Genomic DNA, 25,804 nt, shown 5'->3' on the forward strand with positions numbered 1-25,804 from the left:
TCGAAGGTCAAGGCGCCAGACCAAGCAAGCACAGCCTGGGGGGTGGGAGAGAACAACATGGACAACTGGGCGTACAAGTGTCCAAAGTGTCAGACTGCCTGTCTGCCACCTGGCCCTCCGCCATACACCTGGCCTGTGGGTGGGGCCTCCGGGTGGGGCCAGGCCGGGAGCCCTGCAGATCCAGGGAGCCACACACTGCGAGGATGAGGCAGCCTCCGTCCTCCCATCAGGAGAAGCCCAAAGGAAACCCATCGAATGTCCTGTATTGCCTTATTTCGAGGAAAATGACAAAGTTGCCGGAGACAGACAGGCTGAGCACAAAGACGTGGGGTAAACAGCCACGCCACTGAATCCCACCCTGTTTCTCCAGGACAGACACATACAAAAAACCCCAAAACTTTGAGATAAACCATCAGGAGATGATGCTATAATATCAAGGGTGAAAGCTGGGAAGTCTTAACGCAAGTCTGCCTTGTTCTCAAGAGTTCGAGTCCAAACAGGGCATGCCAGAAATCCACAGGAGAGGCAAAATGTGGCATCACGGCCACTCATTCTGTCCCTCCCTCTGCACATGCCCCCACCCAGATACTGATAAGCAATGCTTGCTTAAGGTGTAAGATCGCGTCCCCGCACCCACCTGCATAGACTCAGTGTCTGCTTCTCCTGGACCTACCCCCCTGGCGACACACACATGCTAGGATACCTCCCGTAATGCCTTGACCATCTCCAGCTAGTGCTCGATTTTTCTGCTCTTCTTTAGGGCAGAGCCCTTGAAAGATCTGTCATGAGTCATAGTCTCCACTGCCCCACATCCCACTGGCTCCTTGGCCAGCTCCAGGTGGGTTTCCATCCCCCAGAGCACACAGCAGGTCTGGTCCAGGTCACCCACAACGTCCACTGTGTCAAGGCCAATGCCAATTTTCTGTCCTCATCCTACGTCACGCCCCTGTGGCACAGCTGACTGTTCCTCTGTCCTTGAGAGGCTTCTATGATACAAAGTCTCCTGTCCACCCACTCACAGCCAACTCTGGAGCCGACTTTCCTCTTCAGGGTCCCCTCTAGCACCCCAGGACTTGACCTTCACACCCCTCCCTCCTCTTCTCAGTCAGCACTCTCTCCCTCAAAGACCTCATCTAGCGCCCCCGCCACCGCCCCGATGGTAGCGAAGTCTTTCATCTCTAGGGTGGTCGCAGACAGGAAACGAACATCTCCATGTGGCTAAGAGACCATCCTCCCACTTCTGTCCCAAAAATCTATCTCAGAACATGAGACCCCCATCCATCCCTTCACTCTGCAGAATCATTCCAAAATCAGATCCAACTTATAACCTCAGAGTTACTGAAAGTAGAAAATAATTCCAACTACCTACTGAGAACTGTAAGGTCCTACATGCCCTGGCTCCTTCATGACTCTGTCCTCCCTCGTGTCCCCTTCTCCCTTGTACTCGCTGAGCTCCAGCCACAAGGCCCAAGTCCCTTGCCCCTGCCAAGCGCAGTCCTGCCTCAGGGCCTTTGCAAATGCTGCTCTTCTTGCCTATAGCTTTCTTCCCAGACCCCCACCGGCTGCCTCTTCACTCGTACTCTGTTCTCAGTCCTTAAGTCATCTCCTCAGCATGCCCTTCCCTGACCACCCTAGCCAAGGAGCTCCCTACTCTGTTGCTCAGTAGGCTACTGCCATTACGGGTTACACACAAGCACCACAAGGAACAGGGCTTTATTGCCTGTGTCCACTCTTACCTCCCAGAGCCTAGAACAGGGCCTGGCCCACAGTCAAAAGGGCACTAAGTGCCCTGCTACCGACGTTTCATGGGGCTCATTCCCAGGCAGGGAAGCGGGAAGACAGACATGCGTGTGGGCCAGAGTTTCAAACGTTCCTAAACCTCCAAGGCTCAGGTAGGGGCCCATTAACCTGGTTTTCAATCACCTTGGCCTTCCCTGTCACTGTACTTAACAGTCTATTTTATAATCGACTTGGCGCTGGTTCTGCCGGCGGCCGGGGAGGGGGGGCAGGGCTCATTAACCCTGCCCACCTTCTCCTGCACAGCCTCACAGGGGGCCTGGCAAATCAACAGTTCGTGAAGAATCACGATCTACTGAATAAAAGACTAAGCGGCCGCTCTCGATAACTCACCCAGAAGACGATGTTGTAGCTGAAAAGGAGGTACTTATACCAGCAGCTGACCTCGGCGTTAGAGTATCTATAATAGTGCATCTTCCGAGAGGCAGGATCTGTGGACAGACATGGGAGCGGTGAGATGACAGGGTCACTTACAATAACATCTCCCCCAAACCTGCTCCCCAAGAAAGAGCAAAGGTGAGGCTCATACACAGACTCCAGAAATCTACCCAAACTGTCTCCCCGTGTTCGTGCACGGGTTCAGGCTTCAGTTTACTCTCAATGCCAGCTATATAGACTGGGCAACAACCACATTCCTTCAACTCTCCAAAAACAGCCCCGAAAATAAGAAGAGATTTCTGAAAGAACGCAGAATGTCGGTGTTCAAAGTGTCCCCTGAATGCCAGGCCTTCCCAAACATCTATCTCATCTCTCCATTGGGTGTTGCTGGTTCCACTGCTTGGCAGAGGAAACAGGAGTTAGGAAGGAAAGTTGTGGGACTTGCCCAAGGATAAGACAAAAAAACCCGACAGGGCCCAGGATCTGAACCCAGGACAGCGGGGTCCCCAGTCCACGTCCTCTCCACCCACCACTACCCGCGGCAGAGGGGCCAGGAATAGAGGGAGTCACCAAAGAAACGGGGGCACTGAGAGGCACGTCTGGGAAGGAGAGATGAAAGGCAGGCATGATCTAACCGAGGCCAGTAAAGAAGCCAGAATTAAGGCTCCGTATTCGTTCATCCAACATTTTCTGAGATGACCTCCCAAGCTCTGACCTCACAGAGGTGAGAAAGGTGGACAGACCCCAGGAGCATACAGCAGCCAGCATTCACCCATGCCTGTCTCCCCTCCCTCGCCTGCTTAACCTGCCCTGCAACTCGCCCACCACCGTTTTGGCCTCCAGAGGCTGTGGGTAAAAGCTCAGACTCCAGAATGCTCTGTGAACTGCACAGAGGGTGAAGTGGGGGGCACTCTTTTTCTTTTTCATCCGTGTTCATCCCCCAAAGCCCCTCAGAGAATCCTACAAAAAGGAAGGTGCCCTCAAAAGGGAAATCTCAGGACCTGGCCCACCTTTACCTGATGGGAAAGGTGGGGGGGGGGGGGGAGTGGGGGAGTCTCAAGCTGACCCTCAGGAGGCAGGATCCAGGGTTCACCCCCAGGCCCCAGTTCACCTCCCACTTCCTGGGGTGAGGGGAGGGGCACATCATAACAGGGCCCAAGGCAAAATCAAACAAGGCTACTCCAGCAGTGAGGAGACAACCCACTCACAACTGCCGGGAAGAATCCAGCTACTGCCGCCTTGCCGAGGAGTGGCTGCTGCAAAATCCCTTCCTGTGAGGCAGCCTCAGTGGCCTGGCCACGGGGCTCGTAATGTTCTGAGAAAGTGGTGCCAAGCAGGGACATGAAAACCACAGCCCTCTGGAGATGAGTGCTGTGCCGGCTCAACCCTCCTGGCCACAGAGCAGAATCAACAGGCACCGAAGCCTGGACACCACGGTCTGCTCACCTCCTCCCTCCGGGAGGGATGGGCGAGTCTGGCCTGTGGGGCCTCAAACACCAGCCAGGAAGGGGACAGCAACCCGGCAGCCCCCTGTCCCCACCGTCAGAGCCGCGCTTGCACAAAACTCCCCTCCGAGGATGAGGATGAATGTGATCCCAGGTACCGAAGGACACCGCTGGGGACAGGGCACACAGGAGGCCTGAACGCAGCTTGGGCCACGCAGGGCGGCTACAAGGAGACCACCGGGGGCTCTCAGGCCGAGACTCCTTCCTTCGGCAATGCGACCCGACCCTGGGCAAGTTCCTGCCCTCTCAAGGCCTCAGCATCCTCAACTGAAACTGATCCCTGATGTCACTGGTGTTGAGAGACCCAGCTGACAGCATCAAACGACTTATCCTAAACACAGATCTCAAGGCCTTACCCTCTGCACGTTCTGATAAGTGGGGCTAGGCTGGGGCCCAGAATCTGCATGTTTGACAACTTCTGACTCGCCTAACGTACTATCAGCCCGGGCACCATGGACTGCGGTCCCTCTGGGGATCCTACAAAGGCAGAAGGACCCTGTTAGCTGTAGGGACACAGGACAGACTAGGGCTATGGTAGCGACGGCTCTTGGTAGGCAACTAACTAAAAGGGAACCAACATTCACCCATTTGTGTTTCACAGATTACAAAAACCTCAAAGCACTAAGTTTTCGTCCAACTTCAGATGACTGGCTTCATGCATATAGAAAAAAAAAAAAACAAAAACAAAAACTTTTTTAACCTAAATCTCAGGTAAGTTCCTCACAGTGAAACAGTCAACTTGGCTGAAAATGCCCCAGAAGGCAGGAAAATGTTCGAAACGGTAGAAACCCTATTTCTTTTTATGGACAAGACAAGCCTGCTCCTTAGAACTGTCAAATACAGTCCCCTCTTCTTCGTGGTTCCTAGAGACGCCTGGAAGGTGGATGGCCATATGCTCCATAGAACGGAACCCCAGAGACTGGGGAGGGCTACTCGGGCATGGTACCCAAAAGTTCAGGAGTCCTCGAGAGTATTCCTTGGACACCAAGGAGGGTGGTCAGAGAGAGGGAGACACAGAATCCGAAGCAGGCTCCAGGCTCTGAGCTGTCAGCTGTCAGCTTTAACCCAATCATGGTAAAGCTCTTGCTCAAAAGCTTTGGAGCAGTAAACAAAGCCAGTCCCCCTTCTTCCTCCACAAAGAAACCAGCTAATTAGCACAAGTCTGCATGTTTTCCAAGGTAGTGGCAGCCTCATCCCTGCCTCTGCTTGGGGCCTTTGGGAAATGATTACTCTGAGGTGAAACAGAACTCTCAACCTGGAGCTCCCTGTTCTTCAGCTCCGGCCAGTTAAGCATGACGAACATAGAAAGGTCACAGGAGGGGCGCCTGGGTGGTTCCATCAGTTAAGCGTCCAACTTCAGCTCAGGTCATGATCTCGCGGTCCGTGAGTTCGAGCCCTGCGTCGGGCTCTGTGCTGACAGCTCAGAGCCTAGAGCCTGGAGCCTGCTTCGGATTCTGTGTCTCCCTCTCTCTCTCTGACCCTCCCCCGTTCATGCTCTGTCTCTGTCTCAAAAATAAATAAACATTTTAAAAAAAAAAAAAAAAGAAAGAAAGAAAGAAAGGCCACAGGAATTCATAACCACGCAGGCCCCAGAGGGGAGAGTTCTCTGCAGGGCACCTGGCCTCCCTCACCACAGGTTTTACCCTCTTTCACTGTGGCCCCCGAAGGCCTCACTCCACAAAGACACACAGGCAACCGGAAAAAGCTCTGCTTTCACAGACGTCAGGGTCCAATCCCACACCCAGAGAGTCTCAGCAACCATGACGTCAACTCCAAGCCCGTACCTTCCTGGAGACTCAGAGACTTGGAACTGCACTAGCCAGGTCCACACCGGGGAAGGACGAGGAAGCCCCTGATCATCCATGACACCGTGCACCACGCTCAGACACGTCCCCTAAACGCCTGTCATGCACGACCCATTGCACCACTTTCGTTGGACCAAGATAACCCTGTGAGGTCTAGGCGTGGGGATGTCCCAATGACACCATTTCCCCATCCAACTCACAAAAGAGGAAACTGTTGAGGGGAAACATTTCAGTCTTTTGTCACCCACTTGTTTATTCCTCCCCGTGGGAAGAAAAGGCACTCAAGTAACCACAGGCAGGGAGAGTGACCCCACTTCCCCACCCCCAGGGAGCCTAAGGAGCAGAAAGAAAGGCTGCCTGCCCCTGCCTGCCTCTCTCTCTCTCTCTCTCTCTCTCTCTCTCTCTCTCTCGCACTGCAATCTGCCCTGCTGGCCTCCGGCTGTAGAAGCAGGTCCCTAACGTCACTGTCACCAAAGATCTCTGAATGTAAACCAAAGGAGGTAAAGGGAAGATCTGTGTGGACCCCAGTCCAAGCCACGCCTCCGACACAAGCCCCTGGGGCCCTCAGTTTGGGGAACGAAGCCAATGCTGAGCTCCAGTGGGTCTGGTTCAGCCGCTTCACAGCCTCAACGCCCTGGCCACCCCACCTGAGTGTTACCCACGCTGACACAGCACCCCGAGAAGGTGACAAAGGCACTGGTGCCGAAACTAAAGCCCAGAGCTGACCCAACATGCAGCCAAATGACCCCGAAGTAACCGTGGTCCCTGACAGCTCATCTTATTTGCTAAACCAAGTCATATCAGAGGAAGGCAGAACTCCGCTCTCTACCAACTAAGGAACTTAATTAAAACCAATACCATTGAGGGACGCCTGCTGGCAAAGCCTGTAGAACATGCAACTCTTGATCTTGGGATTGTAGGTTCGAGCCCTATGTCGGGGGTAGACATTACTTAAAAATAAAGTCTTCAGGGGCGCCTGAGTGGCTCAGTCGGTTAAGTGTCAGACTTCGGCTCAGGTCATGACCACATAGTTGGTGAGTTCGAGTGCCACGTCGGGCTCTGTGCTGATGGCTTGGAGCCTGGAGCCTGCCTAAAATTGTGTCTCCCTCTCTTTGCTCCTCCCCTGTGTGCACTCTGTCTCTCTCTCTCAAAAATAAATAAACATTAAAAAAAAATTTTTTAAGTGAAACATAAATAATGTTTTTGGCAGCCGCAGCAATTATGACAAAGGGTAAAAAATCTACAATGTCTAAAAATCCATACTCAAAAGACTCCAGTTTTAGACACAAGGACAAAAGAGACGGACATTAAATGAAAGGGAAGGACAATATAATTAACAGATGAGAAAATGTTCAACATCACTGGAAATGAAACCGAACGACGATCCAGAGATGCTATCTCCTGTTACACTTTTTTTTGACAAAATAACCACGTAGCTACTGCTGGCAAGCCCGTGATGAGGATGCCAAGTCCGTGATGAGGATGCCAAGTTCACACCTTGCTGGCAGCAGAGTAAATTGTTACCACTCTTTGGTAAGCAATATGGTTACAGACACTCAAAACCAAAAAAAGAAAAAAAGAAAAGAAAAAGAAAGTCATACCCTTAATCCAATAAAGTCATGACTAAGAATCTGCCTCCAGAAAATAAACCAACAAAAGAAAAAGAATATGCATTAAATATGAAATCTGAACATCATGGTTTGCAATTACAGAACAATTTGTAAGCATGTGGTTGAAGGCCAAAATGGAATATAAAAGTGTGGAAATGGTTGCATGGGGGGGGTAGACTGCTAAGTGATTTTCTAGAAACGTTTCCACTGTTGCACTTAACCATTACCACCTCTGCATTATAAATGTAAATTGGCCATTGCTGGGGGGAGGATGTGCCAACCTCCAAGGATGTTGGCCCCCCAACGTGATGACCTCTATGGTCCTTGTAGACAGGGCTTGTCTACTTTGGGATTCTTTCAGCCTGTAAGATTCCTTCCTTCTCCCTCTCCCCGTCTTATTGTTAATTTAAAAAAGTAGCACGTGCTCCACTGTAAAATACGTGAGCAGCTCAGACGTATGAGGAGTAAACGGGCAATGAGAAACCAGCAGACGATGGCTTTCACATTTTCACCATGACCCACAGTAAGAAACACATGAACAAAATCAAGCCAGTGCACACATATTCATGTGCACAACCGAGCTTCATGAAAAAATACCTCCCCTTTTGTGCCCCATGCATTCTAGATTTGGGGTTTCAAGTTGGTTTGTTTTTTTCAAAATCATGCCTGCACAGAATCGAAGCAGCAACTACCATACACGTTGTGTTGAGAAAAAGCAGCTTGTAGGCCCTTCCCCCTTCCAAGGGACCCTTTCAACTTTCCAGCTGATCTTGATAGCTATACCCCAAATAGCTCTTAGAAATGTCCATATGTAACACGCTTGTGTTACTAGTCCTTGGCTTTTCAGTTTTAGATATTAGCTACCTACTTCCTACCCTGGAAGGTGACGATGTAACTTTTTTTTTTCATGTTTATCTTTGTGTGAGAGAGCGAGCACATATGCACTGTATGCACACACACACACACACACACACACACACACACACCCTCTGCCCCTGGCAGAGGGACAGAGAGAGGGGGACAGAGGATCGGACACAGGCTCCACGCTGTCAGCAGGGAGCCTACACTGGCTCAAACTCACGAATCGTGACATCATGACATGAGCTGAAGTCAGATGCTTAACCGATGAAGCCACCCAGGCACCCCACTCTATTTACTCCTATAGAAACCACTTGCCCCCCACCAAGCTCCCTCATCCTTCTCCTTTCCTGTATCTCCACTCCAATTACAGTTAAACTCTAGCAATGGCTAGAGTGACTTTCAGAGTTTACATTATCATGACCACTTCTAACATCAGGGAGAGCCATATAAATCATAATTACTTTTCCTGCACAACTTTTTGTTCTCTGGAGTTAACGATTCTCTTATTTTTCTGTTTGCTTAATTTCCTATAAATTTATCCATAGTCAACCCCAAATTCAATGCCAGTTGTCCAAGTCTCCTCTCAGTAAGTTTGCTAACAGATGTTCTGTTTGTATTTCTTCTTCCAGAAGAAAACTCTCCTGGAGCTTACGGAGCTGCTTCGATCTGGACTGGTACCCAGAATTCCCTTTACCTCAGTTTGGGACACAGCCCACGAGAAATCCAGTCTTTGCTCACCTTGGTGGAGAAAACTTTCAGTGCAAAAGGCAAGTTTTTCAAACCCTATATATCTGAAAACAGGTTTATCCTACCTTCACTCTTGAACAAAAGCATGCGAATGGAATTGGGAATCAATTTCACAGAGAATGACAAGGCATCACTCTACATCTTCTACATTCCAGCGTATTGAGAAGCCGTGAAGCCACTCAGGTTCCCCATCTGTCTGATGCATTTCTTTCTCTGTATGAAATTGTAGGATCATCCCTTTCTCCCCAGCATACTGAAATTTCAGGGTACTGGTCTGGGTTCACCTTCACCCACTTGGTTCAACATCCAAGGAGTCCTTCCAAGATGGAAACCAATATCCGCCTAGGAAATTTTTTTTCTTGATGATTTTCCCATTCGTACTTTTTTTTTCTCTGTTCTCTCTCTCTAACTCCTATTAGTGGACACGGAAACCCTGCGTGATCCTTCACTCTGTTATCCATCTCTTCATCTTTTTTGTTTTCTGCAAGAACTCCTTCAACTTTATTCTCTAATTGTTCTGATATTTTTGTCCTGCCCTCATTTTTTAAACTTTTAATAATTTTGTTCTCAAAATATTTTTTGTAGCAGCCTGTTCTTACTTCATGGATACAAAATTTCTCTGATCTCTGAGAAAATGTCTAATTTTTTTCAAAATGTTCTTCCCTGTAAATAGCATGTTTCTTCCAAGTGGCCTTTTTTTTTTTCCTATTTGTTTTGCTTCCTTTCACGTTAGGCACCTTCTTCAGATGTTAATAATCCTTAGTAATCCTCATGAGGAAGAGTAAATGCCTAAAAACTAACTGGAAGCACTGAGTCCTGGGGCAGGTGAGTTTTCGTGAAGATGATCGGGCTGGGCCATTTGCTGGGGAAACCTTGTTGTTGGCATCGTTAATTCTTTCCTCTGCGGCCAGTCAGGTTCCCCAGTGAGGTCTCTTTTAAGCTCCTACCTGGAAGGAAGGGGGCTGGCTGTCATCAGTGTTTGAGAAGCCAAATGGAAGTAGAAGGCTGGGGAATGAATGTGGTCTCCATATGCACCTCCAGGAATACCTGGGGTTTCACAGGTCCCTGGTTTTTTCTTCTGCAGAATAAATCCCCAATGTCCAGCTAAAGGGAAGAGGGCATCACCAAGCATCACGGAGGAAGGAAAGCAATCCAGGTATCCAACCACATCAGCCACTTTCAAAGAATTCTTACATTTAGCCACCTCAGATGCTCCTCTGCACCATGCCCGAAAATAACAATGTGGGTGATGACACCAACTTCTCTCATTATTTTTTAATTTTTTTAATGTTTGTTTATTTTTGAGAGAGAGAGGGCACGTGCTAGTGCCAGCTGGGGAGGGGTACAGAGAGAGGGAGGGAGGGAGGGGGAGGGAGGAGAGAGAGGGGGAGAGATTGAGAGAGAGAGAGAGAGAGAGAGAGAATGAATCCCAAGCAAGCCCAACACTATCAACACAAATGCCCAGCTCGGGCCTCAAATTCACGAACCATGAGACCATTACCAGAGCCAAAATCAAAACTCATGCACTTAACCAACTGAGCCACCCAGGTGCCCCCCAACTTCTCTATTTTAAACTGGGTCACTCATCCATTACTGGCTTGCAAATTGTTTCTTGTTGTTTCCTTTCCCATCCCCCCTATCCTCATACAGATTTTTTTAAAAATCCCCTTTATCTTAACTTTTGTGAGATTCTACGATAACGTAAAATTAAGCGTGTCCACTCGACCCACCAATTTTACCCAGATGTCTAGGAAGACGTCAAAATATTTTTAGTTGCCATCTTTTTACTGAGCAAAGTGAAAAACCAGGAAGCATAACTTATCACCGTATAAAAGAAAGGGCAAAAGAAACTTTGCAGAGGTAACTAAGACTGACTGATCAACTGACCTTAAAATAGTGAAATTATCAGAGTGGGTCCAATGGAATTATGTGAGCCCTTAAAAACAGAGCTTTCTGGGGCGCCTGTGTGGCTCAGTCGGTTGAGCGTCCGACTTCAGCTCAGGTCACGATCTCACGGTTCCTGAGTTCGAGCCCCGCGTCAGGCTCTGGGCTGATGGCTCAGAGCCTAGAACCTGCTTCAGATTCTGTGTCTCCCTCTCTCTCTGCCCCTCCCCCATTCATGCTCTGTCTCTGTCTCAAAAATAAACATTAAAAAAAAAAAATTAAAAAAAAAAAAAACAACAGAGCTTTCTACCAGCTGAGGGCAGAAGTAATCTGGAAGGTTCCAAGCATGAGAAGGACACAGTACATAATGCTGGATCTGAAATCCAGGAGCCATGTGCACAGAGCAGGAGATAAGGGTAGCCCTGGCTGACAGCAAGGAAGCAGGACCTCAGTCCTACAACAGTCAGGAACTGAATTCTGCCAATAACTGGAATGAACCTGGAAGTACATTATTCCCCGGAGCTTCCAGAAAGGAACGCAACCCTGCCAACACCTAGATGTGGGCCATGTGAAACCCTAAGCAGAGATCTCAGCTGAACTATGCTGTACCTGGATAGCACTGTCCATCCATAACCTGAGCTGGAAGGAAACCTGCCCTCTCCACCCCACCCCCATTACCCTTGCTGTCTCCTCTCTCACTCATTCTCTAGTCAGCCATTCACCAAGACTCAACTTTTCCACCAGGCTTTCAAGTCACAGGCCCATGCCAGTGAAGGGCAGCCATATTCCCAAGGGAGCTGGGGGCTTGGCTGTATCTCCAAGTAGCACACTTTAAGCCTCAGACATTCCTACCACCCGAGAAGAGAGTCCTCAGAGCCCATTGGGTGCTGGGGAACATTCTCGGGCCAAAGAAACAGGTAGGCCTAAGGTGACAAGTCAAGGATAGGAATGGTGACTATGGAAGGGGAACAGGTTCCAGTGAGACAGAGGATCACAAAGGTAGGCCAGAGTAGGCTGCCTCATTGTCCACGGGAATGAACCTGTGACCTCAGCCCCAAGGCACAGCCACCCACTAAGGGGAGGAAGGCTCAGATCCACGGAGCTCAACGTCTCGGAGTCACCCTCAGGGTCAGAAGTGTCTCTGTCCTACTCTACTTAGGACCCAACTCCTCATGGCCAGGGTCTGCCAGAAACAGTGCAAACTGGACACAGTGGCAGCAGCCATTCAGAGGTATCCAGAAGTCTGACTCTTCCTCAGGGGAAGACACTACAAAGTCACACAGGGGTAAGGGTGGGCCACCCTCCCTTATCATGGCATCACAAGCACTGAGCCCCTGGCACACAGGTGTGGGAAAGGGAGATTCCCAGAGTTCGGAGACCAGAGGCCCAAGGGATGGCCTCCACGTGGAGGTCCAGGAAAGCCTAGGCTACCAGCTCTGAGCCCCAGCAGGCTCCCCCATGGGCCTAGGGTTCTAAGCGCCTGGTTTCCTGTATGAAACCTTGAACTTAGCAAACAGCATTATGAGTTTTCACCACCAAAACCCACAACCCAAATCCTGCTGAGTCTAAGGAGCGCCAAGGGGCCTCCTCGTTGATCTGGTGAGAGGAGACCTTTGTCTACACCAGTGCTGTTGCTGGGAAAGAAGCAGAGGGAGGGACAGAAGTGGGTCAAAGGAGGGAAGCAGGGAGGCAAGGGCTCAGCGGGAAAAGTGCTGGGCCTGGAATGGAGGTCACCTAATCCAATGATTTTCAAACTTACTATTTTTATTACTTTTTAAGCTACAGGAGCTTCTGTTCAAAGAAATTCTGACCCAGAAACCCAGCATGAAGACAGGCAGAGCAGGCTGCTTGTCTCAGGTGTCTGGGAAGAAAGAGGAGGTTCCGTGAGGAGCACACTTGAAAATCATGGGTCTCGTCCAGCTGATCCCAGATTCCAAAGAACATCAGAATCACTCAAGGAGCTTTTTCCAAACTGCACAGGAAGACTAGTTCAATAGAAGTGTGGCAGACCTAGAAATTCACATTTTTAAGAGCTGTCCTTCAAAGCAGTTTGGAGGAACTCTCATTGGCAAAATCTGGAAGAATCTGAGCATCAGAATAAACGATAATAGTAATGGATTTTTAATTCGTTGAGTAAAATAAGAATCCTTGAGTCCACTCTGATATATATAAACGGATAAATAAACAAGTGGAGGAGAGAAAGCTCTTTTTTTAAAATAAAAAAAAAAATGGTTTGTTTTTTTTTAATTTTTTTTTTTTTTTTAATGTTTATTTTTGAGAGAGACAGAGACAGAATGTGAGTGGGTTAGGGGCAGAGAGAGAGAGGGAGACACAGAATCCGAAGCAGGCTCCAGGCTCTGAGCTGTCAGCACAGAGCCCGATGCGGGGCTCAAACCCACGAGCTGCGAGATCATGACCCGAGCCGAAGTCAGATGCTCAACCAACTGAGCCACCCAGGCGCCCCTAAAAAAGGTTTTATTTTTACGTAACCTCTCCATTCAATGTGGGGCTCCAACTCACAACCCGAAGAGTTCAAGAGTCACATGCTTAACTGAATGAGCCGGCCAGGTGCCCCAAGAAAGCTCCTCTTTAGCAGAATGCCAAATGACAAATGCAGAAGGAATTAACGGAATTAAAATATCACCATTTGGCAACCATGACATAAAGATCTGTCAAGAATCTTCCACCAATGGGGCGCCTGGGTGGCGCAGTCGGTTGAGCGTCCGACTTCAGCCAGGTCACGATCTCGCGGTCCGTGAGTTCGAGCCCCGCGTCAGGCTCTGGGCTGATGGCTCAGAGCCTGGAGCCTGTTTCCGATTCTGTGTCTCCCTCTCTCTCTGCCCCTCCCCCGTTCATGCTCTGTCTCTCTCTGTCCCAAAAATAAATAAATGTTGAAAAAAAATTTAAAAAAAAAAAAAAAAAAAAAAAAAAAAAGAATCTTCCACCAAGGATCATCAGTGGGTTCTTTTTTGATCCGTTCCAGATGCTGCAACAAAACAGCACAGGCTGGGTAGCTTATAAAGAATGGAAATTTATTTCTCATGGTTCTGGAGGTCCAAGATCAAGGCACCAGTATGGTCGAGCAAGGGCCCTCTTCCTTCCTAGTTCAAAGCTGATACCTTTTCACTGTGTCCCCTACACGGTGGAAGGAGCAAGGGAGCTCTGTGGTGTCTCTTTTAAGGGTGGTAATCCTCTTGAGGATGGACTCCTCATGACCTAAGCACCTCCCAAAGGCCTGCCAAATCGGACATTAGATTTCAATATGTGAATTTGGGGGATACAAACATTCAAGACGGTGACAGGCTCTAAAATCAGTTGATAAAAGTTTGATGAGAAACAGCATGTTTACATTATCTCAAAGCATCTCCCCATCGGACACTTATAAATTACAGAGAACATAATAGTAACTCAGCAGTGGAGAAACCCAGCAGATAGTACCTTGTTAACTAAGTCATCACTTTTTTCCTCACCAGTCATGAGTCAAGCCAACATCCATCCCGCCTGAGGGGAAACACTGAGAAGGACACCTCATTCTTGTGGTATTCCTGATGAAAATGCATAACATGGGTCCAATCATAAGGAAGAATCCAAGAAATTCAAATTAAGGGAGATTCCACAAAATAACGGGCCTCAAGTCAAAGCATAGAGCTTGTGGCCATTTTCCTTAAAAAACGAAACAAAAACAAAAAACACAACAACAACAAAAAAGAAATAAAGCACTAGCACAGAAAGCAAGTCTGGGGCCCCGAGATCTTGAACATGATTCATCAGGCATTCATCCAACTACAGGAGCACCCGCGAGGTGGTGCAGGCCCACCCAGGTGAGGCGGGACTTAGTCACCCACAGCTGCTGCCCCCGCACCTTCTCAAAAAGCTGGGTGCAAGAGGCCTGGCACTTTCCTGCCTTCTCAGTTGCTCTGCCCTCTGCCAGGGAAGGTGAAGCTGCCGGCTCACAGGATTGAGGGGGGGGGGGGGCCTGTGCCCCGCGATCATCACAGCAGGCCTATTTCTGAAACCCTAACTGCATTTGAAACGCCTACACCCAGAAGCCGGTTGCACACAAGATGTGGAGAATCTGGGCCCAGTTCACAGAGACATCTTCAACGTGGACAAGAACCCAGGAGGCCAACACGCTGGGCCCTCTGTCCACTGTGAAATTCTCAACTAAGGGCCTGAGGCAAGGGCTCCCCAGACTGAGGATGAGGTGGCAAGCAATCCATAGGTGCACAAACTCGCTAGGCCAGTCCCTCCCGGTGAAAAGGCTTTTGTTGTGGCTTTTGTTGTGGAAGACACAACACTTGATTCTACGTGTCTGGACACCTGCTGCGTGCGGGGCACCCCGAATGAGGCCGTGGGGGTGAAGAGCTCACAGTGGGGCGGGTGCCTGACTCAGGGGACTTGGGCCACACTTCCTTCTACCAGGGACGGAGTGAGTCAGGTAGGTGCTGGAGGGCAGGATCGTGCACAGGAAGGAAGGACGAGGTGGGAAGCTGGTCAGGAAAGGCACCACAGAGCTGGTGGTTTCATCGTGAACGACAGGAGGGCTCCACATCTAGACAGTCACCAACTTGCCCTGAGACGGGGACACCACACCGCCACGCAACACAGAGCGACCAACTGTCTCTCACCCCCAAGACTGTCTGAGGCGATTATCAACACAGCCCCAGGTGTGTCCCCAGCTCTGGGCCAGGCCCTGCAGATGGGATCAAGACACGCCAGAGCAGCTGCCCCTGCAGAGGGGAAACAGTTGGGGCCCTGCACGCCACAGATGTTCCGCGTGATGAGTGGGTCCCCTCGCAGGGAGAAGTCACTTCTGCTCCCATAACGGAGTCTCCAGCGCCCTTAGGGGAGCTGCTCCAGCGCGCTGCAAAGATTTGACCTGCGCGTCCAATGCAGACCTGAAATGTTCTCTGTGGAGTTTGCCCCACCCCCACCTGCGCTCCCCCAACAAAAAACTATGTAAGAGAACTCAGAATGACACACACTGCCTCCTTTTCCTCCCATTTTCCATGCCTGAAACACAGAAAGATTGTGTTTCTAAAATGTTTAAAAACCCCTCTACGCAAAATTGCACAGCCCACGCTACAGTATGCAGTGTTTTAAGACGACCAACCCACTTCTCTCCAAGGACAGCACTGGGAGCACCCCGTAATCCTGCTCCCGGCAGGGAACGCTCCAAGGCCAGGGCAGAGCCTGGCTTCTGGCCTCCTCCCAGCAATGCAAACAGCCGGGGGAGAAAGGTTCACAGAGCAAAGAAAACAAAACAAACTTCCCAAACAAGCTAAGAAAAGTGAAGCCTGCTAGAAAAAAAAAAAAAAGTCATGCATTGAAAACATAGAGGAAAGGAATGGGGGGGGGGGGGGTGGGAGGAGAGATTTCTTTAAAAAAAAAAATGCAAATCAATGGTGGGACACTGCTGAAAAGGCTGAGAGGGGTCTGAGATCAGCACTCAGTCCCTACACGGAGTTCCTGAAGGCCAGGGAGGGCCCCAGCAGCTGTGCAGGGAGCCCATTCTCCCCCAACCCAGCAGCACTCACCCCACACACCCCACCAGAACACAGGAGGTGGGCAGGCGATCCTAGAGACATCAGGAAGGCCAGATTCAACTTTTCTCTGCTACAAAAAAAAAAAATTTATAGTCCCCTTTCTGGAGTACTGCTTTTAACTTCGACATACACCAAAACATCTTTCTGTGGGATGTTTTGTGTTTCTACAAGAAAACAACATTTACAACCTGATTCTGATCCTGTCGTCCAGCTGGGACAGGCGGGGCGGGGCAAGTGGCACCAGATGGCTGAGAGAGGCTCCCTGCCACCCTTTCACAAAGGAGGGCTCCAATTACCCCCTGGGCTCTGTGCCCCAAAGATGACCTCGCCAGCAAGCTTGGGGGAGGTGCCCACAGCTGCCAGCCGAGGGGAGGGGGGCTTTCTCGGGGCCCCAGCCCTCCCTCCGAGACACCCCCCTCCCCGCCCCCCGCTTCCGCCGGCCTCCCCACCCGGCACTCAGGGATACCTCCGGAAACTGCACACCCCAGATGGCAGGAGCTGGGGAGTCAGAGTTGCCAGACTCGTTTCAAGTGGACAACTTTCAGGAGGGCAAGAGGGTGAGGTCTGCAAAAACCACAAAACAGACTAAAGAAGGTGCTAGAGCAACAGGCAGGTGCAACAAAGGTGTCTGAGCCAGGGCTTCTCAAACTTGAAAGTGTATGCAAATCACCTGGGAATTTGGTTAAAATGTCAAGGGCTGCCTCTCAACAAGCTCCCAGGTGCTGCCACTGCGGCCCAGAGACAGGCCTGGGGGCCGTGCTTTGAACAGAGAGGGTGTGAGGTGCCCATCAGAAAAGCCACAGCACTCAAGAAGGGAAACAACCATTAGGGCAAGTCCGGGGAGGAGAGCCCGGCCACCTTTATTGGGAGTACGTTTCGGGGACACGTCCGCGTTCCTGGAGCAGTGCGTTAATTCTGCGATTTGTGCGGTATTTTAGTGCATCCCCCTGGATCCGCACAGGTTATTTTTATTCCCATTTCACAGCTGTGGAAGCTACGCTAACCAAAGGACTTGGTGAAGCCGGACTCCCTGCCTCTTGGGCGTCTACCAAGACCGAAGGCCTCCTGTGACGCAGGGCATAAACACAGAGCCTAGGGCAGTGACACAGAGGCTGATCCAGGCGTGGCAGACAATGGGAGGAAAGCCACTGGGCCGGCAGGCACAAGAGGCCCAGGGGATGTTGGCTGGGTGGGGAAAGGCAGATAAAGGGCCAGGAACCAACCCTAAAGGGGCACCAGTGAAAGGATGGTGTCGCCTTCTGGAATCTACAACAAAATAAAGGCAAAATTTAAACCTAGCCGCACCCCCCCAGATGAGGAAAGGGGATATTTACGTACAGAAGGTGTCTCTATCTCAAGCGTTTTGTTTTCACTTTTATTTTTAATTTTTGTAATGTTTGTTTATTTTTGAGAGCGAGCACGAGGAGGGGAGGGGCAGAGAGAGCAGGAGACACAGAATCTGAAGCCAGCTCCAGGCTCTGAGCTGTCAGCACACAGCTCGAACTGTGAGATCATGACCTGAGCCGAAGTCGGAAGCTCAACCAACTGAGCCACCCAGGCGCCCTGTTTTTACTTTTAACAGGCTGGCCCCATTGAAGGGAAGGTCAAATGAAGAGCATAACTTTCCTCCTCCCCCGGCAACTCCCCTTTCACTGAAGGGATGTGGCCCTTCCAAGAGAAGAGTTACTCCCGCCCTGCCACACCCAGCCCCTGAGAACAGACAGTGTAGGGCAGGCCTCAGGGTGAGTGGGTTTCCCTGTGAAAAACGATGGACATCTGTGGGGTGACTCCCTCAAGAACCTAAGGAAGAAATGGCCTCCTTAATCCCATCTGGTAACATTTCTTCCCCAAAAGATCCCGAGTTGGCAAGAGGGGCTCTCAAGGTAGTGAGCAGCCATTTTGGATTTAGATTCAAAGAATTCAAAGAGTCACAGCTAAAAAGTTTCCAGTTCATCTGTGCAACCCTTCCATTTTCCAGAGACAGGCACCCATGGAAATGAATTGCCAAGGTCACCTCAGAAAGAGCCAGTGGCACAGGTGGGACTCAACCCCAGCCTTCTACCTCCATGTGCTTTTTCCAGAGCACTGTGCCCCAATCGTGAGCTTTCCCAACCCTGCCCGGGTCCAGCTACGGGAAAAGCAGCACCTGTGTTTCAACGCATTTGAAAGTTAACTTCGCTCTTTTTTGCTGAGTCTTGTACAACATTTGCTAAGATGATACTCCAAAGTGCAACCCTGTCCAGGGCTGGAACTCACCTCCTAAGTTGTGAGACTTGGCTAATGAGGGACAGAGCAGAATCTGCCACCCCGAAACTTGCCTCTTTGGCATAAGGATTATCTTGATCTTGTTATTTTTTTTAAAACAGCAGGCACAGGAGAAGGGCTGAAAACCGGAGTAGAAGTTACCGAAGGGAAATTTACATTTACAAGGGAAATCTCCATTTGGAAGGGTGTTTGCTCTCAGCACCAGGAAGATAAAGGTGACACTAAATCACAAGATATTCTTATCAAAGGAGACACAAACTTAAATCTGCATAACAACCTTACCCTGTTTCCAGGTCTTCCCCACCCAACCCCCCCCCCCCCACAACACACACACACACACCCCAGCCCCAACCATCTTTCTTGTGTCTTAAGCTGAAAAAGGTGATGGCATGGGCCATTTCGGGAAGTTCCTCAAGTTTTCCTGGATCTCTCACGCATGCAGGAGGTGGACGTGTTACTAAACTTGTTTGTTTTTCTCCTGTTAATCTGTCTTTTATTACAGGAGGTCTCAGCCAAGAACCATGAAGGGCAGGGGGAAAATTATTTTTCCTCCCCTATAATCAGCCAGGCTGATCTCAAGGATGGATGGGTTTTCAAAGGGTAAAATAAAATACTAAACAAAAGAAAAACAGAGAAAGTTACTAGTGCTCATGCAAAGCAACTCTACTTCAAAGACAGGTGACTATTACAGATTCTGGCTGTGGTTGAGTTTAGAAAGCAGGAGATTTCTGGTTTGGGGTGGGCACAACTCCAGGAACAGGTGCCAGGGAGTAGCCCTCAGCTCTGCCTGTTAACTCAACACGTGGGTGAGACCAGCCCCCCAGGAGGAAGCTTATCGTGCCAACCAAAAACTGGGGAGAGTGAGCCACAGGGACAAGGGATGAGTCCCCTCAATTGGGAGAAAAATCCCCACAAACATACAGAGACCAAAATAAAAAAACTCTCAACCACCCCTGCCACTAAATGCCAAGAGCTCTTCCTCCACAGACTTCATCAGAGGGTGCCAGGAGGTAAAGGAGGACCACACCTGGTATCTGGGAGTAGCTTTTTCTGCCAAAGACCAGGAGGCTAGCATTCCCAAGGCGCTGTGTGTTCTCTCCCCCCCTCTCTCACACCCGCAGTGGCCACAAACAGGTGGGACCTCTCTCAGTCCCCACTGTACAAGTCACCATGATACTGATCCAGTAAAAGGCGGTGACCTTCTCTAACCAAACAGAGATCTCAACACCCCTGGGGAGACAGGGGTGCAGCTGGAGGAACTGAGTGCAGCCAGGGGATTGAATGCCTTTGGCTCAGTGGAAAGACTCATGTCGTAAGGGCTTCCGCTGGTGCTGCACACCCACCGCCTGCCGCCGGCTGCCTGCCCAGCCTGCCGCCTGCCTGAGATTCAAGAGTCCGGAGACGGCAGAACAAAGGAAAATGGCCGTGGCTCAGGCAGCGGGAAGGCTCCAGGCCAGCCGGCTAGCAAGCAAGCTTTTCCGCATCTGAGTGCTCCAGGGAGGAACAGGGGACACTGGGCCGAGCACTGAGGTACAAAGGAGAGGGGAGGCTTCGAGACTGACAGCATCCCAGGCATGCACCTGACCCCCATCCAAGGGCACAGCTGGGCCAGGAGAGCTCAGGCAGGACCCACTCCCAGAGGCGGCAGGCAGGCAGGTGGCTGATGGGACAGCGACCAGGCACCCCCACTCCTTGCCCAGCTGCTCAGAACTCTTCCCAGGGAGGGGGGTGGCTCCGAGCACAGCATGGAGACTTGAGAGAGGGGAATGGAGATCCTGATGGAGGTACCCAGAAAGAGCAGGGCCCATCCAGACCTCCAGGGATGGCGGGGGGGGGGGGGGGGGGGGCGGGTTTGGAGGGAACGCTGGGAGAGGGCAGAGTCCAGGCTGGGCAGCTCAGCCAGCATCACAAAACACAAAAGGGGTCCCGGAGTGGCTAAGATCAGTCTACCAAAGACTTCTGTGAGCATAATGGGCTCCTGCTGCCAGCAACAATAGCAGCCCTGGCCACCCCCTCTCCTCCTCCCCTCCCCTGCTCAAAAAATTCACAATGGGAGGCAGCAGGAAACCAGGGCAGAGCCTGTGAATAGCTCCACTGTCAGGCCCCAGGCCCCACCTCCTTAGCCCTACAGGTCAGCCCTAGCTGCCACCCGGCCACAATAGGAACTTCTGTGCTGCCCAGGCCCCAGAGCCCCATACAACAGAGCTGTGGGCATGGAAAGCTCTGGACTTCTCATAGGGGCAGCAAGTAATAGCAATGGTGAGAGAGACGGGGCAGGGGCACAGGCATCCAACCCACCAGATCAGGGTCACAACAGCCACCTTTCTATTTAGGGAGGGCTATCTGCCAGCCAGCCCTAAAACTTCCCCACTTCTAGCCCTGCCCAGCCAGAGCGACAAAGGGAAAAATTGTGGTCACTTCGGAGGCACACAGTGGCCACGGGGATGGGGAAACAGCCAGAGAGCTCCCAGAACTCCCAGGAGGATGCCAGGGGATGGCTCTCACGTGCACCGTCTCTCATATTCCGCCCTCCCTCTCCCCAACCCAAGCCAGGAGGAAACACTCAGCTGCCCTCACCGCGCCCCCGCCCCCGCTTCTGCTCTGAAAGGATGGCACCTGCTCCAAAGAGAAAGCCCATCTATTATTTACACCAGGTGCCTTACACATAGGCCTTTAAAATCACAGGGTGGACGAAGCTGGGGCTGCAAAGCAGGTAGGAGACGGGGATCCCAGAGCCACAGAAAGTCCAAGGAGGCCACGACAGGATGCCTGACCCTCACAGCGACCCCCAAAACTGAGGGAGAAAGCAAATGCCCAGCCCCCGCTGGCTTCTCAGCCAAGACTCCAGGCTCACGCCCCCAGCCCCCCACCCAAGTCCCGCACACTCCTGGGCCTGGTCATACCCACATATTCGAAGTCTCTCCTCCCTCCCCACACCTCATCTGGCACTGGTTGCCTCCTCAAACTCTTGTATCACACTTTTGGGCGCGCACAGGGCACAGCCAACGGACGCAAACAACAGGTGCTCCGTGGAGGCTGGATAACCTGAGCTGAACCAAAACAGACTGCAGTGGAAACCAGGACACCAGCACCCCAGTCTCCCCTCCAGCCCCGGACTCTGTCTGCAGAAGTAAATACAAGATCCCTCCGAGAAAGAAAAACTCGGAAACCTTCCTTCCCCCCTCTCCCGAATCAAAACAACATGCTTCCTTTCTTGTTAAGCACCCAGTGCCTAGACTCCTCCTCCAGTGGCCTATTACAGACCTATGAGCATGTGCAAGGCATTCCTGCAGCTTGGCTTCTAGAAGCCAAATTGGTACTGAAAGCAACTTCAATGTCCATCCATAGGAGGCTGACAAAGCGAATCACGGTTTACCATGCAATGGAAGAACAGGTCGCTGTTAAAAAGAATGGCTAAAGCTACATTTTAGAGTAAAATTCACAAAGTACAGAACAGAGGAATTAGCATACCAGCAAGGGGATAACGGAGGGAGGAGGACAGGCACGCTTGCCTAGGCACCCAACATGTGACAGAGGCCTCAGGGGAGCAGAACTAAAGAGGTCAGGCATGGAAATGCTCATTTTCACTGTATATCTTTATGTGCTTTTTTATCATGTATACATTTTAACTAAAAGTTAAACTTAAATTGACATTTAAAATCCCTAGGGGCGCCTGGGTGGCTCATGTCGGTTGAGAGTCTGACTTTGGCTCAGGTCATGATCTCACGATTGATGAGTTGGAGCCCCACATCAGGCTCCGTGCTGACAGCTCAGAGCCTGGAGCCTGCTTCAGATTCTGCTTCTCTCTCTCTCTGCCCCTCCCTCGCTCATGCTCTGTCTCTGTCTGTCTCAAAAATAAAATAAACACTTAAATAAATAAATACATACATACATACTTACATACAATCCCTGAAGTTTGTGGCTGTAGCCACACACACACACACACACACACACACACACACACTCACACATGGCACCTGTACCTCTCCCTGCATGCAGCTTCTGGCATCTCCCTAGAACAAGGGGCTGAGGAGCAAAGTAGGGGAAGGGGTGCCAGCGTCTGTGATCCAGAAAGAGTAGCACCACCTCAGAGAACTCCCTGCTCACTACTCCGCCCCAGGTCCCCACATACATACAAGCTTTCCCAGGAAGACCAAGAGCAGATTCTGACAAAGGCAGGAAGGAAACCAGAGGTTATTCCACAAGGAGGGCCACCTGTAGGCAGGTGCACTCTGCGGTGAGACCGTAAGCCCCCAAGCTTCAGGCCTGTGCCTGGAGGAGGCTGAACCGCAGGCATCCCAGGCCTCCAGCACGGACCCTTCTGCAGGGCCCTCCCCAGCCATCAGTGAGGCTCAAGATCCTAGTGGTATGAACCCATCCCAATTTTAGCAGTTAAAGAAAGCTATTTCAACAGATTTCTAGGCCTGGCCCAACTCCAAGTACAGGCTAAAAACAGTTTCTCCAAAATCCCAGCTCAAACCCCAATCCCTTAGCTACTAAACCATATATATATATATATATATATATATATATATATATATATACCTTTCAGGAAACAGGAACTGCAAAATGGAGTCGTGAGATAGGTTTGTACATTTATTCCTTACTAGAGGGATACATATATGTTGTTTAAAAGCCTCCTTTCACTGCATGTCAATAAATACTCTGCACTCAGAAGCGCTGATGTATTTCCTCCAAGTGATTTTCCCCCTGAGGAACAATATAATAACCATCCCAGTCTCTCCTGCTTCTGAAGGGTATGACACAATGCCTACTGGCCAGACCATTTGGGTGAGACCATCTGGAAGGCAGGGAGTGGTTCGTGAATGGAACTCTTTCTACCTAGCAGAACTAGGCCCCCACTTAGTGCCACCACACCCCCGGCCGCCACAGCAAAGATCTCCTGTTGGCCTCAAGTTCACAGACTACCCAGGCCACAGAGAAAGAAGGCTGGACAGAGGGGAAGTATGTATGTTTGGCTCCCCTATCCCACAAGACGCTCTCCAATGGCTGCTCAGTGTTCATCTGTAGCCCCCCAACCAGAGATTACAAATGAGATTTCACAACGAGCAGAATCAGGCTGGCACTTGGAGCCCTCAAACCTCAGCTGCTAGGAAACAAGTCCCCGCCCCTGTCGATGAGCCCGGAGCAACTCCTCGGCAGCTCTTTCCCCGAAATGCTAGAACCCTCCATCAGACCAAGACCAGCCTCTGCCAGACCTCTGCAACCATCTTCCTGCATGAGTGGGCAAGTTCCCCACCCCGAAGCAAGCACTGATGCTCAACAACCAAATCCTGCAGCACCTGCACTGGCACCTGCCCCACCACCTCACCTGTCTTCCCACAAGAAAGAGGTTCGGTTCAGGGCTACCCGCACCCAGAGGGGCCCTGGGCCACCTCTGCACCTGGGTACACACCACGCCCTCCTCCTGGCTCCCTGGGGAATGAAATCCCCACTGCTACCACCGCAGACTCTGTTGTCAACATGCCCCCTCAAAATGTATCCATATTTATACCATTACTTCTATTTCAGGGGAAGAGGAGAGACATCGACTGTGGCAGGCAGAGAGAGGAAACAGAGCCAGCTTCTGGCCTGGAGCCGTCAGGACGGACGAAGGCCCCGAACCCACAGCCAAGAGGTTCTATTCACACACCCTTCTTACTCACAACAGCAGGTGGCCTCCTTCCTAAAAAGTTGGCTGTTGAGATAGAAGGTCCCCCAGGAGTAGAAGACGCACCAAACAAGGTCATCAGTGTGAGGGCTGACCAAGTAGAGAGGAGGGGCAGAGAGAAAGCAAGGAACGTCACACACAGTTGGCTGGTTGCAGGGACGGGAAGGCCTTAAACAGGGGAAGAAGGCTGGGGGGCTCCCACCCAGAAGCCCCCAGTACACAGCCCAGACAGGGAGAGGAGAGCCGCCCCCCCTTCCCCCCCCACCCCAAGCAGCTCCCTGGGCCCAGCTCAAACAAATGAGGCAGCCCAGTCCCTAGGCCAAGAGGAGGGTGATGCACAAAGCTGTCAGACTGGTTTGCCCAGGATGGAAAGAGCAAGAAATACAAGGTACGGAGGCCAAGAAACAAGAGTCAAACAGGGAGGGTTGTCGGGGAGCCAAGGGGCTGTGGTCTGGCACCCAACAGGTCAGGCAACAGGAGCCAGTAGGGGGGGCGGGGGCCCACAGGGAGCCCAGCCCCCGGGTCTACACTATTTCCTGGGTGCTCAGGGGCAGTCCAACAGGCTGAGAGGGAGGAGCCAGCAGTTGCTGAAAAGACTCGGTTTCTGGAAACAAGGAGAGCCAACCGCTCCTGAGAAGTAAGTGGGAAGAGCGGGAAGCTCAGGCCAGGCGGGAACCGGGAGCAGGACCAGGGACCGCACGCGGGCTGCTGCAAGCCTCAAACACGGACGCACAGTCTCTCCTTGACCAGACTTAGGCTCTTCCGAGCCCTCCGCTCAGCCAGGCCCGGCCTGGGGCTTCCATCTCCGTCCAGTTTCAGCAAGAATCCCGCTGGGTCCGTCTGGCCAGAATCCCCTGCCCTCCGTGTCTGACCAGTTCCTCCTCTTCCAATAACCCTCAGGTAACAGCTGACCCCCTAGCCGGCCTTCAGCAGAATCCTGAGGTCTGTTAGCACACCCCTAAGGCAGAAGTCCTTCTGTCTGCTTCAAGTCCTACATCAAGTCTGCTTTACTGTCTTAAAGTGTCAGAATAATCATTTCTTTAATAACATGGAGCTCCAAATCTTCCTGGTCCCCAAACGGGGAAACCACTCGGTCTGGGGCTGGGGCGGGCCTCCCCCACCAAGCTCCAGGGACAGGCCCGTCTGCCTGGCCTAGGGGTAAAGGCCTAAAATAAGACAGCCAATCTGCAGGCTGGTTAGACGTTAGGGAGGTCTCTTCACAGCAACGGTCACTCAGTGGGCAACCAGAGCCTCTCCTCGGAGCAGTTGGCAGCGGCCGGCAGGCCCCAATCTGAAGCTGAGGCGGCTCTTTTCCTTATGGCCAAATTTCAGAGAAGCCCAGGTTTCCTCAGTCGCCCCGACGGGCTTCTGAAGCTTGAAGCACAACACCCTGCCTTGGGACCATGCATCCTGGCGCATGCTGTGGCCCTCGGGCCTCTCAGGCTTACCACTTGCCACTCAGACCTCGGGATGCAGAGGAAAGAGATTCAGAGGACACTCGGTTGATTCCAGCTGCTGCTAAGGACTCTCTCCTGGGTGTCACCACTAGGAATTCCTCAAAGCCTCTTTTTTTTTTTTTCAAAGCTCTCTGGGCCCTGCAGAGTAGCTTGGCACAGACACCAGCAGCGGGGACCCACAATCAGGGAAAACCCAAAGAGGTCACCAAACCTCTCTCCTCAGGCTCGAGCCCTGCCCGGTCCCTGTCCTGGTCCACCTCTCCCCCAACCCACAGCCC

The 25,804-nt window shown here is 51.3% G+C and overlaps 1 protein-coding gene across 6 annotated transcripts in view; it reads right to left on the reverse strand.

The window, feature by feature from the left end:
* TSPAN14 (tetraspanin 14) overlaps nucleotides 1-25,804 on the reverse strand; it is a 56,443-nt gene that overhangs the window by 25,504 nt on the left and 5,135 nt on the right. For 5 of the 6 annotated variants that reach the window (XM_078434478.2, XM_078434479.2, XM_060642335.3 and 2 more), the window contains one exon: nucleotides 2,131-2,228. In XM_078434478.2, coding sequence (XP_078290604.1) covers nucleotides 2,131-2,211 — 81 coding nt within the window. In that variant the 5' untranslated portion in view covers nucleotides 2,212-2,228. Of the gene's footprint in view, nucleotides 1-2,130; nucleotides 2,229-5,464; nucleotides 5,719-25,804 lie in introns of those variants that run through there. The other variant, XM_060642336.3, reaches the window with a different exon arrangement.

Source organism: Panthera onca, chromosome D2, assembly GCF_046562875.1.
Source record: "Panthera onca isolate mPanOnc1 chromosome D2, mPanOnc1 haplotype 2, whole genome shotgun sequence".
Taxonomy (NCBI): domain Eukaryota; kingdom Metazoa; phylum Chordata; class Mammalia; order Carnivora; family Felidae; genus Panthera; species Panthera onca.